The sequence below is a fragment of the Gouania willdenowi genome, chromosome 17 (genome assembly GCF_900634775.1).
Source record: "Gouania willdenowi chromosome 17, fGouWil2.1, whole genome shotgun sequence".
In the NCBI taxonomy this organism is placed as follows: Eukaryota; Metazoa; Chordata; class Actinopteri; order Blenniiformes; family Gobiesocidae; genus Gouania; species Gouania willdenowi.
In genome coordinates, this window is record NC_041060.1 from 22,360,773 (window position 1) to 22,376,399 (window position 15,627).

The 15,627-nt window shown below is 36.5% G+C and overlaps 1 protein-coding gene across 2 annotated transcripts; it reads right to left on the reverse strand.

Annotated features, from left to right (window-relative positions):
* Positions 1-1,973: 1,973 nt before the first annotated feature.
* Positions 1,974-11,425, reverse strand: tcea1 (transcription elongation factor A (SII), 1). 2 transcript variants are annotated; one of them, XM_028473633.1, is made up of 10 exons: positions 11,196-11,425; positions 9,609-9,671; positions 9,429-9,534; positions 7,383-7,479; positions 7,156-7,304; positions 6,492-6,548; positions 5,313-5,467; positions 3,728-3,874; positions 3,588-3,659; positions 1,974-2,355 (listed from the first exon to the last, which is right to left on the reverse strand). In XM_028473633.1, exons 1-10 carry the CDS (start codon positions 11,268-11,270, stop codon positions 2,347-2,349), a joined length of 930 nt encoding a protein of 309 aa, XP_028329434.1. In that variant the 5' UTR covers positions 11,271-11,425; the 3' UTR covers positions 1,974-2,346. The 2 variants fall into 2 exon arrangements, with proteins under 2 accessions (XP_028329434.1, XP_028329435.1); XM_028473634.1 differs by having other exon boundaries at positions 7,156-7,301; positions 11,196-11,270.
* Positions 11,426-15,627: the final 4,202 nt, after the last annotated feature.

Consider the following 15,627-nt stretch of genomic DNA (forward strand, 5'->3'; position numbering starts at 1 on the left):
CATTAGAGAACCACAAGGTCACATTGAACAATATGACAAACTTGCACCTTTTCATTAAATAAAAGACACATTTCTATTGGCTTGGACTGAATGATTTTAATGTAATATTTATTCTATAATGCAAAAACCTGTAACTTAACAATATTATATCATATATAATTGTTTAACAGTATTATAATATAGTATTAATATAATGGGATGTATGTATTAACATATGTTGCTATGTAATTTCTTCTATATACGGTACTATATATATATATATATTATGGTGGGTTTGAATGAGTTGAGTTTATCTTAGGGTTAGTTGGTCAGATAAAAACACAAGGTTCATTTATTAAAAGCCAGACTGGTCTGAGATTAGGAGTTTAACTTGAGTGTGTTGGGTTCTCTCTGTTTGTGTGTATTGCTGATAGCATTAGTCAAAACATGCAAGAGACTTGGTGCAGAGACCTTGGTATACGTTATCCTGTTGCTGGTCTGCTTAAAACAATCTGACCAGGAAAGAGATTTCTTTAATTTACTACATTATATATCATATTTCAAATATACTGTATGATATTTGTACCGTGTGAACTTTGTCGACTAAAGCTTTTCATCATAGCTTTCGTCAACTTAATTTTTTCAAGTGACAATAACTAGACTGTGACTTATTCTTTAAAACATATGTGAACAAAAACTATATCAAAATGTATTCATATTTTTGTATAAAACTAATAAAACAAAACTATATTTCGTCACTTGGAACAAAATCCAGAACTCATGTGAACATGTGGTCTCACGCATTGATCCCATCAAATCTGTCTTTGTGTGTTTACGAACATTAACACCATCTCATATCAGACTGATAAATGGTATTTAATGATTAAGAAATGCATAAACTCTTATCCTGTATATATATATATGTCTATTTTTAGACCGTCGTGAGACAGGTTAGTTTTACCCTACTGATGTGTTGTTGCAATAGTAATCCTATATATATATATATATATATATATAGCTAAAATAGTTCTGATGATTACATTTTGAATAAAACCACATTTTATTTTAGTCAAAAAACTGACCAAATCAAAATTTGCTGTCAAATTTATACTGTATGTGTATATATACATATATACACACATATATTCTTTTTACAAAAAAAAACATGTTTTATTTACTGCCTCGCTACAAGTGTGTCACACTGTTAAATGTGACAGAATGGTTCTTTAACGTGGTCGATGTGAACATAGATGGAATCTGGTTTCATGGACTTTGCATGTTCTCTTAAACAGTTTTCTTAGTGTACATTCAAAGTTGTACGGAATAAAACACTTTCACTTTTTATACAACTCACCACAGCTTTTCCTAATCTTATGGCTCATTATGCATGTTGAAAATGTAAAAAGCTAGGTCCCTTGACTGCCACCATACATACCTCCTTTTTTTCGTTGCCGTAATTCCTTTTTATATGCCAAATCATTTAGTTTTCTCTTAAATTTGTTACATTTTCACATTTTTGTTGCACACAGGTACAGTAACATTTTCATTCCAGGCTATAATTAACCATTTACATTAAATGACATTTTGAATCCTGAATCGAGTCCCTTTTAAATCAGGTGTGTTAAAGCAGGAATTATCTAAATCCTGCAGGACTGCAAACCTCCAGGACCCAGTTAGTACTTTTATACTGACCAGTATGGCAGGTTTACATTACACGGTAAATGGACAGCTATGCAGTTACACAGAGTGTTTGCACCTGGCACTGAAAAACAACCACCACCATCTCTCAGGAACACAAATGGAAACCAATCACATTTGCTCGTCTAAGGAAAGATGAATATGCAAGCAGCAGCATCGCCTTTGATGTCATGAATATTCAGCTAATTATACACACAGTGTTGCCCATCAGATCACTGACAGCATGTGTTTCTATGAAAAGAGGGTTCGAAACTGAATAGTCCAGATTTAAAAGAAAAAAACATTCAACACCTGAATAATCAAATGGGTTACACTTTATTGGTAATTTAAATAAAACAATGCTGGGCAGGTAAAATAGAAACATTATCCAAAGTGTTAAAACTACATATAAAAAAAAAAGCAGATCAAAGAATGAGACATTGTTGTATCGCGTATGTTCCACAGTGAGAGACGACTAATGAAGAGTAAAGGGCTTTAGAGGAGGAGAAATGAGCATGAACTCCATCTACAGACAACATATCCATTCAAACAGTGACGGCGTCGTTGTTGTCGTCGTCGTCTTTATGAGGCAGGTCGACACTACGGATGATGAAGATCCAGTCTTTTGCTGAAAGTTCAACCTGGTCTGGGAATTTCACTACTACTGTAGTCCGAGATGTTTGGGTGGACTCAGCAGAACTGGAAGATAAAGCCAGAGAAACGTACTACATATTAGAGTGGAACGAGCACAAACAACCCTGTCCTCCATGTTTTAGATGCTCCCATGGTCCACCACAGCTTTACCATCATTAGATTAAAGTGTCTTAGAACAGGGAGACGTCTAAAACATGCAGGACATGACCTGGACCTGAACAGAGTACCCCTGTATAATGAGTTTAATATGCTTGCGTAAAGTAAGAGGATCGTGTAAAACTTTACGCTTGTATAATAATTTTACACTTAAACATAAATATATTAGAATATAGAAATTACATTACAAAAGGACTCCAGAAACACACAAAATGAAACTAAAAGACAAGACAAAAAAAAAAACATAAGATAACAATAAAGAAAAGGACAATAAAAATCAACAAAATGAGAACAAGAACACAGTCTAAAAAAAAACCCACTGTTGCTGCAGCATAAGCAGGAAGAAAGGAATGCAGGAATGAATGGCTGTTAATGCTTAATCTGGTATTTTAAAAGTCTGTTCATTTAAATGTAATGTTTAGTGCTGAGTTCATCAAACACTCACAAGTCTCATAAATGACAAACTAAATTAAACACTGAAAGGTGTTAAAAACAAACATATCAAACTCACATGATCAGTGTGTGATCACATGCTTCAGTTGTTTTCTGTGATACACTGACTAAATAACACCATGTTTAACCCTTTACTACTGCTCAGTAACAGATGATGTCACGTCCTGTTGGTCACAGCAGTGGTTTCTATTGGTCGCTTATTCATCAGAAAAGCTGCAGCGCATGCGCCCTAACATCTCTAATCATTAAATCTGTGATCGATCTCGTGGGTCTTATGACGTGCACCTAAGCTAAACACTGTCAGCTGGCTTGGCTGAGCTCAGAAGAATTTGATGGAATGGGAAAAGCCAGTGTGGTCACGGACCGTTTGGATAAACCAGGTTTAAACTACGGTTTAAACCCGGTTTAAACCTACTAAGAACCATGGTGATGATGCCCCGTACAAAGTTAATTAGCGTTGCAGTACAAGACACACGGAATAAATCCTGGAAGATGTTGCAATAAGAGGAAATCCTGCTTTGTAGTACAGGCCCAAAATGACAACACAAACAAACACAACAAAGATACACAAAATAACAACGTACAAAATTACACATAACTAACTTTAACAAAACGAGAACAAAAATCCACTAAATGGCAGCACAGTGAGAGCTAAAGGATGGACGTACCTTCCACCTGTTTCCACACTCATTACAGAAGACGAACGTGGTCATTGGTTCATCAGCGCTGCGTGTTTGAACCTGAGAAACACAGTAAGCACAGTTCAGCCACTGATGGAGGCTCCCATGCTGCTGATGGTGCTCCATACCTGTGTGTAGGTGCAGCATTTGCCCTTGCACTTGCCGCAAGTGAACAGGTCAGTCTGGGTTCCACCGGTCGTGGCCATCTGATGGTCCCTGACGGCCTCTTTGGTCAAATTCTTCCTCATCTCCTTCAGCTCATCACTCGCCATTTCCTGCAGACACAAAAGGCAGCACTGACTTTTACGTAGTAAGTACCGTACACATCTACACTAAACGACCCCATCAGTAGTCTTAATTAATGATGCACTTATGTGGATGTTATCCAATCATGGTCATGGACTTTGTTTCCTGAAGATTTAACCTCTTAAATGTCAACATGTTATGACATATTTCACATAACTTTATTCATAGCAGCAAATGTGAAGTGAAGCCTGTATGCACTTAAACATACAGAACTCCAGGTTTTTCACAACTTTTAATGACCGTTTCATGTTCCTTTTCAGATGAGTGATAAAAACAAGGTTTTCCTAGGGCTGGGCGATTTTGCCTAAAAAAAAGAACTTTAAAAAAAATTTTTTTAATGCACTTAAAAATGCCTGCAGACATCAAACATATTCAACTTTATTGCTGTGATTGTCCTCAAGAGTTAAAATGCATAGAACAATCCCAAAAATCAAAAGTAAATGAGGCTCTGTCATTCAACAATGTCAACCTTTAACCCAAGCTTAAGCCAAAGAGCAACAAATTATATTTTCTCATTAAGAAATCAAATAACTACATATTCTATAACATATGACATTACAACTAAAAAAATTATAAACTCTTCCCTTAGCATCTCAGCATTGTGCGAATAAAAAATTAAACATGCCTATGGCACACATATAGCCTACTCAAAGGTTAAACGTATGTAAACAAAGAGGGGGCTGGTTCACATTGAAATGCGAAAAAGTCAGAAAAAACTGTTGTGGAGAGAAAAAAAAAAAAAAAACTCTTTACTCGAATTTGCAAAAATAAAATTATTTTTTATCTACAAATTCGATTAAATCGATTTTTTTGCCCCCCCCCTAGGTATTTTTTCCTCTGGAAATCTTTGTGCTCCCGTGTATTGTACAATAAATGTTTAATTTAAGACATTTTTTTTTTTTTTTAAAGGATTTTTTGGGCTCTAGTGGCCTTTATATGACAGTTGCTTGACAGGAAGGGGAGAGCAGGGAATGACACGCAGCAAAGGGTCCCAAGCTGGGAATCGAACCTGGGACCGGCTGCAGGTGAGGAACTACAGCCTCCATTTATGGGGCGGGCGCTCAACCCACTGAGCTAAACACCACCCTTAATTTAAGACATTTTTGTATTGCTATTTGCATGTTTTTTAAGTCACTGTGTGTTCTGTGGTTTCCTCTACATCTTTCAGGACCTTATTGATTTATTTAGATTTTCTTTACAGTGGTAAAGCTGTCTTTACTCACTTGTCTCCTCAATGCTTTTGGTTATAGTTTGTATTGCCGGGCCTGAATTCCTTTGTTTGGGTTGGTTTGATAATAATAATAATAATAATAATAAAAACAATATTCAGACATGCAAACACCAAAGGCATAACAAAAATGACATTGTAGGGGGATCTGGGGGGGGTCCTGACTCTGGTACACCAACCTCTGCAGTCATCTTGGCCATCCTCTCAGGGGTGACGCTCCCACACAGCACGGTCCTCCTCAGGTTGGGATTCTTCACGTCCTTCAGGTTGGAGATCCGACTCCGCACACGGTTCTTATATTTCATGTCTGTGTTCTTGAACTCTTGGAAAATGCGTATTGTCGAATCAAGGAACCAAAAAGGTGTCGTTTTGAGTCACAAAAAGACAACATGGGTGATGATTATAATAAGTATGTCTAAATGACAGTGATGAGACATCTATGGATTGAGTCTTGGCCTAGGCAATATATCGAGATTCAAGATCTATTGAGTTTTCTACTTTGGCGATAAAGAAAACGACAATATCGCCTATAACGATATGTTTTTATTTTAGAGCTTATTTTGGTTTAAAATTCTCATTGTAGGAGTCACTGCTTTCGCAAATTCTCAGAACAGCATGAAAAGCACAGTTAGATGAATTACTGAGTGCGTCCTAACCCAGATCTTCAACTAAACAAGCCACACTACAGATCTCACTCACACGTGCTGTCCCCTATAGGATAAAAAGCCAGAAGTGGCACATATTGTGCAAACATTTGTTAATAAATGTGCCTGTGTCATTTAACGTCAGTATATTTCACTCAGAATTGTTTTTCTGGTCAGACTTTATTGAGTTATCGCAATTTTGAGGAAAAATGCTGACATATGAATTTCCATACTGCCCAGCCCTAATTGAGTCTGGTGGTGCATGCATGGATTCACGGTTAAGTTATTTCACTAAAAATCAGAAGCACACAATGACCACAGGACATAAAGGGACACTGTGCACAGGACAACAAAAATGGATGGTTCAAGACATCCTAGAAAATGAATAATAACTGGTGTCAAAAAAATATCAAAGCAAAAAAGAGAAAAGGAATAAAACTAGGAAGTAAATTAGTTGAAAAACAAATAAATAAACACAGCCAGTTTGTGGTTTATATTTTGCTTTTGATTACACTGTTGTAGTAGTACTGTAAATATGTATTACAGCAGAACTAGTGCTGCTCACAGTCGACTCCCTCAGTGTTTGATGATCACACAGGGATAGAACTAGTGATTAAATCCTTATATACATTATATTACAGTAATCTTATTGTTTAAAAGCCTCACATGCAGCACACACACCCTCAAAATGCATCAATTACATTAAAAGGATATATTCTTCAATCTGTGCTCCCAGCTCATCACAGTCGGCACCGATGGCAATGTAATCATCTGCAATGACAAGTTACACTTTGAATGTGATCAGAACACACACAAAAAACGTGAGCCAAAGACTGAGTTTACCTCCGTACCGTGAGTTTACTTCTGTACTGAGATGTACCCGTGCTGGAATTGCCATGCACAATGTCATACAGATTGCTGTATTTATTTTAAAAAAATGCTTAAACATCACATCATTCGACCATCGATAAAAAAAAAAAAAATCGACCAATGATAAAAAAATATGATTGTCATGATAAGACTGCTAATTTATATGAATACAACAGCTTATTATGGTATAGTTACAGTAGGTTAACTGTTATTTATTGCAATGTATAATAAAATCATGTTTTTTTGGAAAATAAATTATTCCTTTTGGTAATGACTTTTATTATTTTTTTGGAGAACAAACTATTCCTATTGAAATTGCTGCATGAGGAACTATTACTTTACTCAAGTAGTTGTCTGAGATTGTCACTCACTCAGCACGGCAGACATAGCAAAAATCACAGCGGAACTAGCAAAAATTCATTTTCCCGTAGTGCACATGCTCATAATCGATCTCAGTACGAGGTAAAATCAGGCCGTGACACTGGTCCCACGCCTGCAGAATGCCCACCTCCAGTCTGCAGCGCACTGGACAGCATCTCTCGGCACTTCAGCCTGATGGAGTCGGAGGTGTTCGGGGCCCGAGGGTAGGTGCTGATTAACGTGTTGGCCGTGACTTCAGAGGTTTCATCTTTACTGCTGGAGTTACTGCTGGAGCTGCTGCCAAAGACATGGACACATTCAAAACCAAACAGAGGACACGAGCGGAGGAATGGTGCAGAGATGTGTCGCACTCACCTCTCCTCTTTAGGCTCGGGGCTTGCCTGTGAGGGGGACAGCTGTGTCTGCTCTTTCCTCTTCTCCTCTGACGGTTTGTCTCCACTGCCGGGTTCGTCTGAGCAACACAAGAATAAAGTCCAGTACGTGGCACACATCATATACTCATTTAATGTTAAAGTAAAGTCAACTTTACGACCAAAGTGATCTCTAGTTTAATCTCTAATAAAAACAAATATACACACAATGCAACTCCTAAACTGTTCAATCCTGAGCATTTGTAAGTGACGCTGCAAACTGGAGGGCTGCGTTAAACAATTATTCTAATAATCCATTAATCTATTTGATTTTTAATCCATTAATCACATAAGAGAAATCAAACATTTTGCCATCTTTATGGTTCTTGTACTTATTCCAGAAAAAAACACAGAAGAATTAAACAAAATAAACTCACATGACCTCTTAAATAGCCATTACTGCAATAAAGGCCTAATCATCAACAGTGCTGACATAAACAAATACAGTGTTTCACTAAACAGTGCATTTATAATATCCAAAATTAGGTCAAACAAAACTTTTTTCCCAAAGTTCAACAATAAAATAAAAATGAAAAATAAAAAATATTATTTAATATAAAGTAAGACAAAAATGAAATTAACAAGTAATACAACTTCCATTACTGCATTCTGTAAGTAATATTGCCGTTTATTTGTATGTGGTCCTTCATATTTATGGAATTCATTTCTGTTTTTCAGTTCACATTTTTATTGATTTTCATATGTCAACATGTAAGATGTACATTTTGAAATGGTTAAAATAACAAGAAGATACATGTGATTTTATGTATTTACTCGCTTTAGTTTTATATGCAATAAAACAGGAAAAATAATAAAATATAAATAATAATAATAATAATAATAACAATAACAATAATAATAATAAATAATAAACCCGACCTGTGGTTACTCTTTAATAAGTCCACTGTGGTAAATAGATCCTCCAGTTGAGCTGCTGCTGGTGAAACACCGCTAAGAATAGTAAAACTACTTTACAGTAAACACACATTACACAGTCCTTAGTCCCAGTGGGCTGGTGCAGCACTGCAAAAAGCAAAAACCTGATTCATTGGACTGAAAAAACAATGCATCGACTCACATAATTTACGATTTATTTGACAAATCATAAACATGGAGTATGATGCATTTAAGTGCAATAGGACTTCCAGTGTATTTCAATCCCACAGCATCATGACCAACACTTCTGAAGCAGCATGAAGGCTGCACACATGACAAGTGTGATAAACTGTTTGCAGCAATCAGAGCACAGACGTACAGAAGGAAGTCAGCAGCGAAACAGTTTATGAACTGCAGCTTAGTGCTGGTAAATTCTATTGATTTAATGGATACGGGTTAATCTGAGTCACTCACTAAATTCATCAGGTTCATTTGAGCCATAATCCCCACCACCAGTGCAGCATAGGGCTGGGCAATATATTAAAATTGAAGATATATATCGAGAAACATAGAAAATGACAATATCTCCTTGAATTGCAATAAAAAAAATGGAAAATGTAGGGTTTTCTAAAACTTTTAACCAGTAGTGTATATTTTATAGCTTATTTTGAATTTAAATAGTATGAAAAGCACAGTTGGATGGATTTCTGAGACCTTCATCTAAACAAGCCACTCACTCACACGTGCTGTCCCTTATAGGTGAAAAAGCCAAAATATACACATATTGTGCAGCTGTTTGTTAACAAATTTGCCGGTGTGGCATTTTTCTAAAGCAAATTTAACTCAGAATTGTTTTTCTGGTAAGACTTTATTTAAATAGAGATTAATGTTCTATATCACCATTTTGAGAAAAGATATTGAGGTATGAGTTTTGGTCCATATTGCCCAGCTCTAGTGCAGCGTGCTGCTTACTATTTATTAGATAGTTATTTTATATATTTCCTTTAAATTTTTTTTTTTTTTTTCAATTGTGTTATTTATTCAAAAAACAACAATAAACGCATAAAGCAAGAAAGCGTCACATGGAGAAGGTTTTCAGGTGTGCAATATTTACCCAACAGCTTCTTCCACGACTTGATCAGGGACTTTGCTAGAGATGTGACCTCGTCATCTGTACTTTGCTTGCGGATGGCGTTGACAGACATGCCGATCCTGGTGGACTGTGGGGAGACAGAGCTGTCAGACCCTCCACGTTCCAGCGGCATTGAGCCCCAGAATGTGTGAGCAGAGGTACCTGAAGCAGCTCCAGGGTCATGGGAATACTGCGAAGCTCCTTCAGCAGATCCAACGCTCCAGCCTGCAGAGGAAGACCAAAGTGTATCACACACGCTCTCATTACATTATTACACTTTTCTAAATAATTGTCTAATAAAAAAACTACCTGAAAGTTCTTTGTGCACATTTAAAAGACTAGTGCAGTGCCCATATTAAGTATGTCTTGCTATAGAAAAGTGGGAGGTTAAGTAGCTTTTTCATGGGAGCTTTAATTCCTCTTTAATTCAGAATAAAAGTGAAATCCTCTTTAGACTGTCCTCGTAAACATGCAAAAAGCCCTTTGCGCAGTCAGTCCTGTAGATTTTGGACAGCTTTAAACTAATCCTGAGTTACAATGACTACCCCTCAACTTTGAGCTGTTCTGCAAAGCTGCATTTAAGACAATTTCATGAAATAATTAATGAACAGTATCACTGCAGTCCAAACAAATCAGACATTGCACGCCCTTGAACCAAGCAGCAGCCGTGTTGAAAGTCTCAGGTCAGTCTGATCCTGATGGCTGAGATATTTGAGACACAGACACACAGACATTCCTTGCTTTATAGATAGATATCTGTAGGATTATAAACAAGTGGTAGTATTTCTATCTGCAGCAGTTTATTAATCGCAGACAGACACGAGATAGTGACAATATTTAGTACCAAATAGTTGTGGAAGATTTAGATTTGAAATAATCTAAACACTAAAATGACTAGAATCGCCCATAAAAATGTAAATATGAAGATTATTTTAGTCATTATTTTTAGGAGGTTAAATTACATTATTGTATGATACCCTGAGGTGGTAGTGTGCTATATCCTGAAAATGTGAATATGGAAACCGAAACATCGTGGAAACAAATTTTTAAGCCGCAAATCAACCTTTAACTAATTGCTGCAGTGGTTAGCCTGGCGGCTAATGCTACACACACACACCACTATTTACTGTTTACAAACTTCACATGAGTCAACAATTTATTATCTTTGGTTTGCTTGCAGCATTAGTGCATACGTGCAATAAATACGGTACATTTTTACAAGTGACGCGTTCTTTTAGTGAAACACTTCACAATGCTATGTGGCTAACAATTAGCAGTCCATTGAACCGCCGCTAACTGTAGCCACCTGCATGCTAACCATGAAGTGTTGATGTAGCAAGGTTAGCTCTGCAAGTGGCCAGTAATGGTAAGGTTGTAAATACTGCCCAAAACAAAACAAAACAACTAACCATTAAGTATAGCCATTAAGTTGCCGACAGCTAACCCATTTATAGCCTCGTTACTGCTAAAGCTTAGCCACTATCAACACCAGTAGGTGTGCTAAGTCAACTGGTGTGCGGGCTAATTGGTGAGTAGTCGATGGTGGAATGCAATGATATGAGGAGATAAATAGAAAGTAACGCCTAAATATGTTTTACATTAGGGTTTTTAATTAACCGTATAGGCATTATTTTGTTTCAGTAAATGACATCAAAGCGGCAGTCCGTGACGAAAACGGAACTTAATCATCAGTCAACATGAACACGGATGTCATTCAAACACCAACGAAGGTCCATTCCTCTCACTCACCCCGTTCTTTTTCTGCGCCATTTTATCCATTTTCTTGGCAATCCGGATTATATCCTCTTCCTCCTTTTTGCCCATGTTGACTGATCAGGCCAAGCCCCGCTAAATATAGTAAAAGCTGCAAAGAAGGAAAATGAACGACAGAAACACACTGCTCGAATAAAAACGGCGGCTTGGCAAGCTGCTGCTGTGTCGCAGACCTGATCAGCCGTTGACCGATTACAACAAGGGGAAACGAGTCGAGCCAGAGTCATCTCCATGGAAACAACAACAACAAAAACCGTCACCTCTGAAAGGGTTCGATTTACATTTAACGGTACATTTTATTTATTTATTTATTTATTACACACAGAAGGTTTTGGAAGGATTTAGAGTGTTAATAAAATAGCTTGCTGTCAAAAATAAATAGTATATTATTCTTCTATTTTTTTTTAAAACTTCAATGGTGATGTCAAGGCTTATTTTTTATCTTTTATTTTTTTTTTTACAAATGTTTTCCCCCCTTATAATTGAAATATATACGAAGTAAATAAATAAATGATTAATTTTAAATTGTAGAAAATGGTACATTTAAATAGAATAAACAAGATTTATAGTCAAATATAGTTTACAAAACAAAGTAAATACATCTGTAGAATTTGTTTTTGTAATAAATAATTTTACCACCGCCAAAAAAAAAAAAAAAGAAAGTAAATAAATGAGAAAATCTAATAAAAAAAATCAACAACTATATGCGTGTACACATTGGGAGAAAAACAAAAAACAAATTGGGGCTGCAATTTAAAAAGTAATGTCACTCCTGTTGGACCATTATTGTAGCAAAACTATTTGCAAGTGTGTATTTCAAACCACCAATGCATAAAAAAATGTATGTGTAACCACAAATGTGTAAAAATAAGTCAAATAGATAGGTAAATGCATACATTGGTCTGTAATTGTGTGATCTGTAAACATCAGACCTCTAAATCCAAAGACACATTTGCTACACTCTGCTGCAGAAGAATTACAGATGCATGCAGCAATGATTGTGTGTCGCCGTAGCTATACAACTTCATACCATAGACTGTAAAAAAGATGGACGGAACATTCTCCTGAGAAAGTAAAGATTTTATTTTTAGAGCTCCCCCTGCTGACCTAAATGGTGGTTCCAGTCGAGTCGGTGGCACGAGGGAGCCTTGTGTATACCATCATCAGCTACCAAATCCGTCAGCTAATGGTGGCGCAACCATTTCACAACAGCCACTATGACTGTTCTCAGCAAAATAGCAGCGAACAAGTCTAACAAATGGTTGTGTTTGAATATCTCCTGGCTGCTGTATAGAAGGACTTTTAAATAAACTACTAAATTGAATTGTATGATCTTTTTATAACGCTTCCATTTAAAATTCACTACAGGGGGCATTTATAACGGGAGCAGTCGATAATATAATTTGTACTTGCACCCCCTGGTGGTATAAAGCTGTATATCTATGGCGGCACACACAACTTACCACACGTATTCACAAATGGCAGTGGCTATCCGTACGGTTGCTGTATCAATATATCAACATTCTATCTGTACGCAGCGCCTCTCATTGGCCAGTTTAGGTCACGTGACTAAGACTAAACCTAACCGTAGACCTTTACCTAACCCTAAAAATTGTTGCGATATAGGGTTATAATCTAATCCGAACGCTAAACCTAAGACGCTACGTACGTGTACTTCGGTAAACATACCAATAGGACTGTGTCCACACGGCAACCGTACGAATAGGCACTTTCTTCACAAATCACGACTCTTCTCTCAGGACTTTAGCAAAAGTCACGTGTGAGAACAACTTCAATCTAAAGGCCCAATATTTCCATCACACAGTTACAGGTTGATATACGCATTTACCACTCTATCCATATAGATCAATTTATGTAAATGTTGTTTTGTACACATCTGGCCACACAAACATACAATCATTTTTTTACATTTTTTTACACATTTGTGAATAGAAATATGCATTTTGAAATACTTTTACACAAAAAGTGAATCTGGTTACATACACATACAGATTTTTTTGTACCCATTTGTGGATCGAAATATACATTTGCGAATAGTTCTGCCACAATAATGGCCCCAAACATGCCGAGCTTCCTCTTCGAAGTTGTGAAGTCTAAATTGACTAACCTACGAGAACTTGAAGGAGTTTACCAGAGTAGGTTTGGTAAACATTTTAAAATAAAAACAAAAGAATGTGATAATCCATCCAAAAAAACAAAACCAGATGTCAAATTTTTCACCTGCCTAAGGACCTTCAGCCCCACCCAAAGGAAGAGCCTCCATGTGTTGGAAAGTATTAGCGGCTCTCGCTCAGTGGGGGGTAACTAAGAGTTGGCGCTGTCTGCTGTTTCCAGCGTTGTCACATAGTTTCAGTATGGATGCATGATCTTATCAGCCAATAATGGTATTTATCTATGGGTCAAATAAGCTCCATCACCCTTTGGCCCTGCACAGCCAGTGCTGCTACATGCTAAGCTAACTAATACATAATGGACTAGTTTTCTGGTATTCACATCAGTGTAGTGCTTTTATGTCTGAATCAATAAAACCATTAAACAGAAGCAAATTCAATTTCCAGTTTTATTTTTTTTAGTTTTCAAATTTAAACACTAACTTTTTTCTCCTTGGATTTTATGAACTTTGTGTAATTAAAGGTAAATTATGTTAATGCAGAAAACAAAAATGAACAAAATACTTAAACTGACACACACATTCTACACCATTACTTGTATTTTGGTAAATATGTTGAATATAGCCTTTGCCGACCTATCACCATAGATCATGAGCTTTGCTGGAAGCCGCACATAGAACATATATAAAAAAAAATAAATAAAAAAAAATAAAATTATTGGCACTATTGTTCTACATAGAACAAAAAGTATATTAAATAGATCTCTTATATTGCTTCACCTGGCCTATTGCTCAGAAAGCTGGGGTAATACATTTAAAACATATATAGATCCATTAATCTCATTAGGAATGATACATTAAGTGGAATTCTGGGCATCTGCTAACAAACCGTAAAGTACGGTTAAAAGTGTTAGAGATTTTATTTTGAGTAAAAATTAAAAGCCTTATTTTGGGTATTATATCGCATTTTAAACAAAGGGAAGGAAAATCTAATTTAACATTTTTGATTAAAGTAAATTTAGAACAACGTTAAAAGAAGATGCATTTCTGTTAACTGTCTATGTTTAAAACCTCTTTAAAAAAACTAAATGTTGCACCTATTGAAACGTGTTGTTAAGCAGATGAATGAAAACATCAACACCTTCCGTCTTTGATCTCGGTTTAGTTGCAGTCATAAAACAGCAGTTTATTTCAAACTCACACACATTTGTTTTTGCTTTCCAACTAAACCCTGCAATGTAAAAGTTTGCTGTTAAGACCTTCACCCCGCCTCACGCTGTCAGCAAGTGCTTTACCCTATAATCCCTATTAGGCCAAGACCTCTGCAATCTGATTACACAGGCTGCCTTCAAATTAGCAGTGGTTCAACTTCTCAGCACTTGCAGTATCTGTATCATTGCTCATCTGAGCGTTTCCTGTAAGTTCACAGACCCTTTCTTTCTTTTTCAAGCTTTTTCTCCCTCACACAAACTCTGTGTTAGTCTCTCCTTTGCTTACTTTGTCTCCTAAAGCAGAAAGTAGTTCAACATCACTGAGATATTCTTATGAAAGGACAGTTTGTTCACCTGTGGGGGACTCTAAAGGACCCTTAAATGTAAAGCCCACTGCTTTTTAACACATTTTCTGTTTTTTATTCACTGATCTCGACGTGCTGATTGTGTGCGGACAAAGATTAGGCAAATTGGCCGTGAAGTTGCATGTCCTGAAATAGCTGCTGAGAGGCTTTGAGCGGTGCTCGGCGGGAGCAGCACAAGCAGACTTTCTGATGATATCTGTGCTATCATGTGACCCACAGGTAAGCCTTTTTATCATATCAATTATTCATTAATCTCTTCACGGCATGCATGATGTTATTATCGATAACCTGTTCGATTACTACGCCTGTTGACGGTTTGTTTGTGAGATTTTCAACAAGTCCATGACTCGTCTCCTCAACTGTTTTTAGAATATTGACTTCAATCAGTTCCCCTGCACCTTTAAAAGTCTGTTTTCCTTTGTCTAATAACACATTTGAAAGTATGAATGTAAATCTAGATGGAGTGTTTTCCTTTAAACCAATTTCCTAAGTGTTAACCCCTTCCGAAAAAAAAGGTGAATCGACTAAAATAACTTGTCTTCCATTTATATTAGTCAGAGCTGTTGATCTCATTAAACTATCCTCAGATTATTTGTTTAAATGTTAAACAAGTTAGATTATTTTAGTTGTTTTCGCCTCCCGTGGAGCCTGCTGTTTTAATTTAGACCATATTTTCAGCCAAAATGAAAATTTCACATCAG

Bases quoted from the DNA above. Each gene is read 5' to 3' on its own strand.
- tcea1 (XM_028473633.1), bottom strand. From the start codon at position 11,270: ATGGGCAAAAAGGAGGAAGAGGATATAATCCGGATTGCCAAGAAAATG. The intron at 7,480-9,428 runs GTAAATATTGCA...TGTGTTGCTCAG, and splicing joins GTCGTGGAAGAAGCTGTTGG to ACGAACCCGGCAGTGGAGAC. The intron at 5,468-6,491 runs ATATCCTTTTAA...ATTCGACAATAC, and splicing joins GGGAGCACAGATTGAAGAAT to GCATTTTCCAAGAGTTCAAG.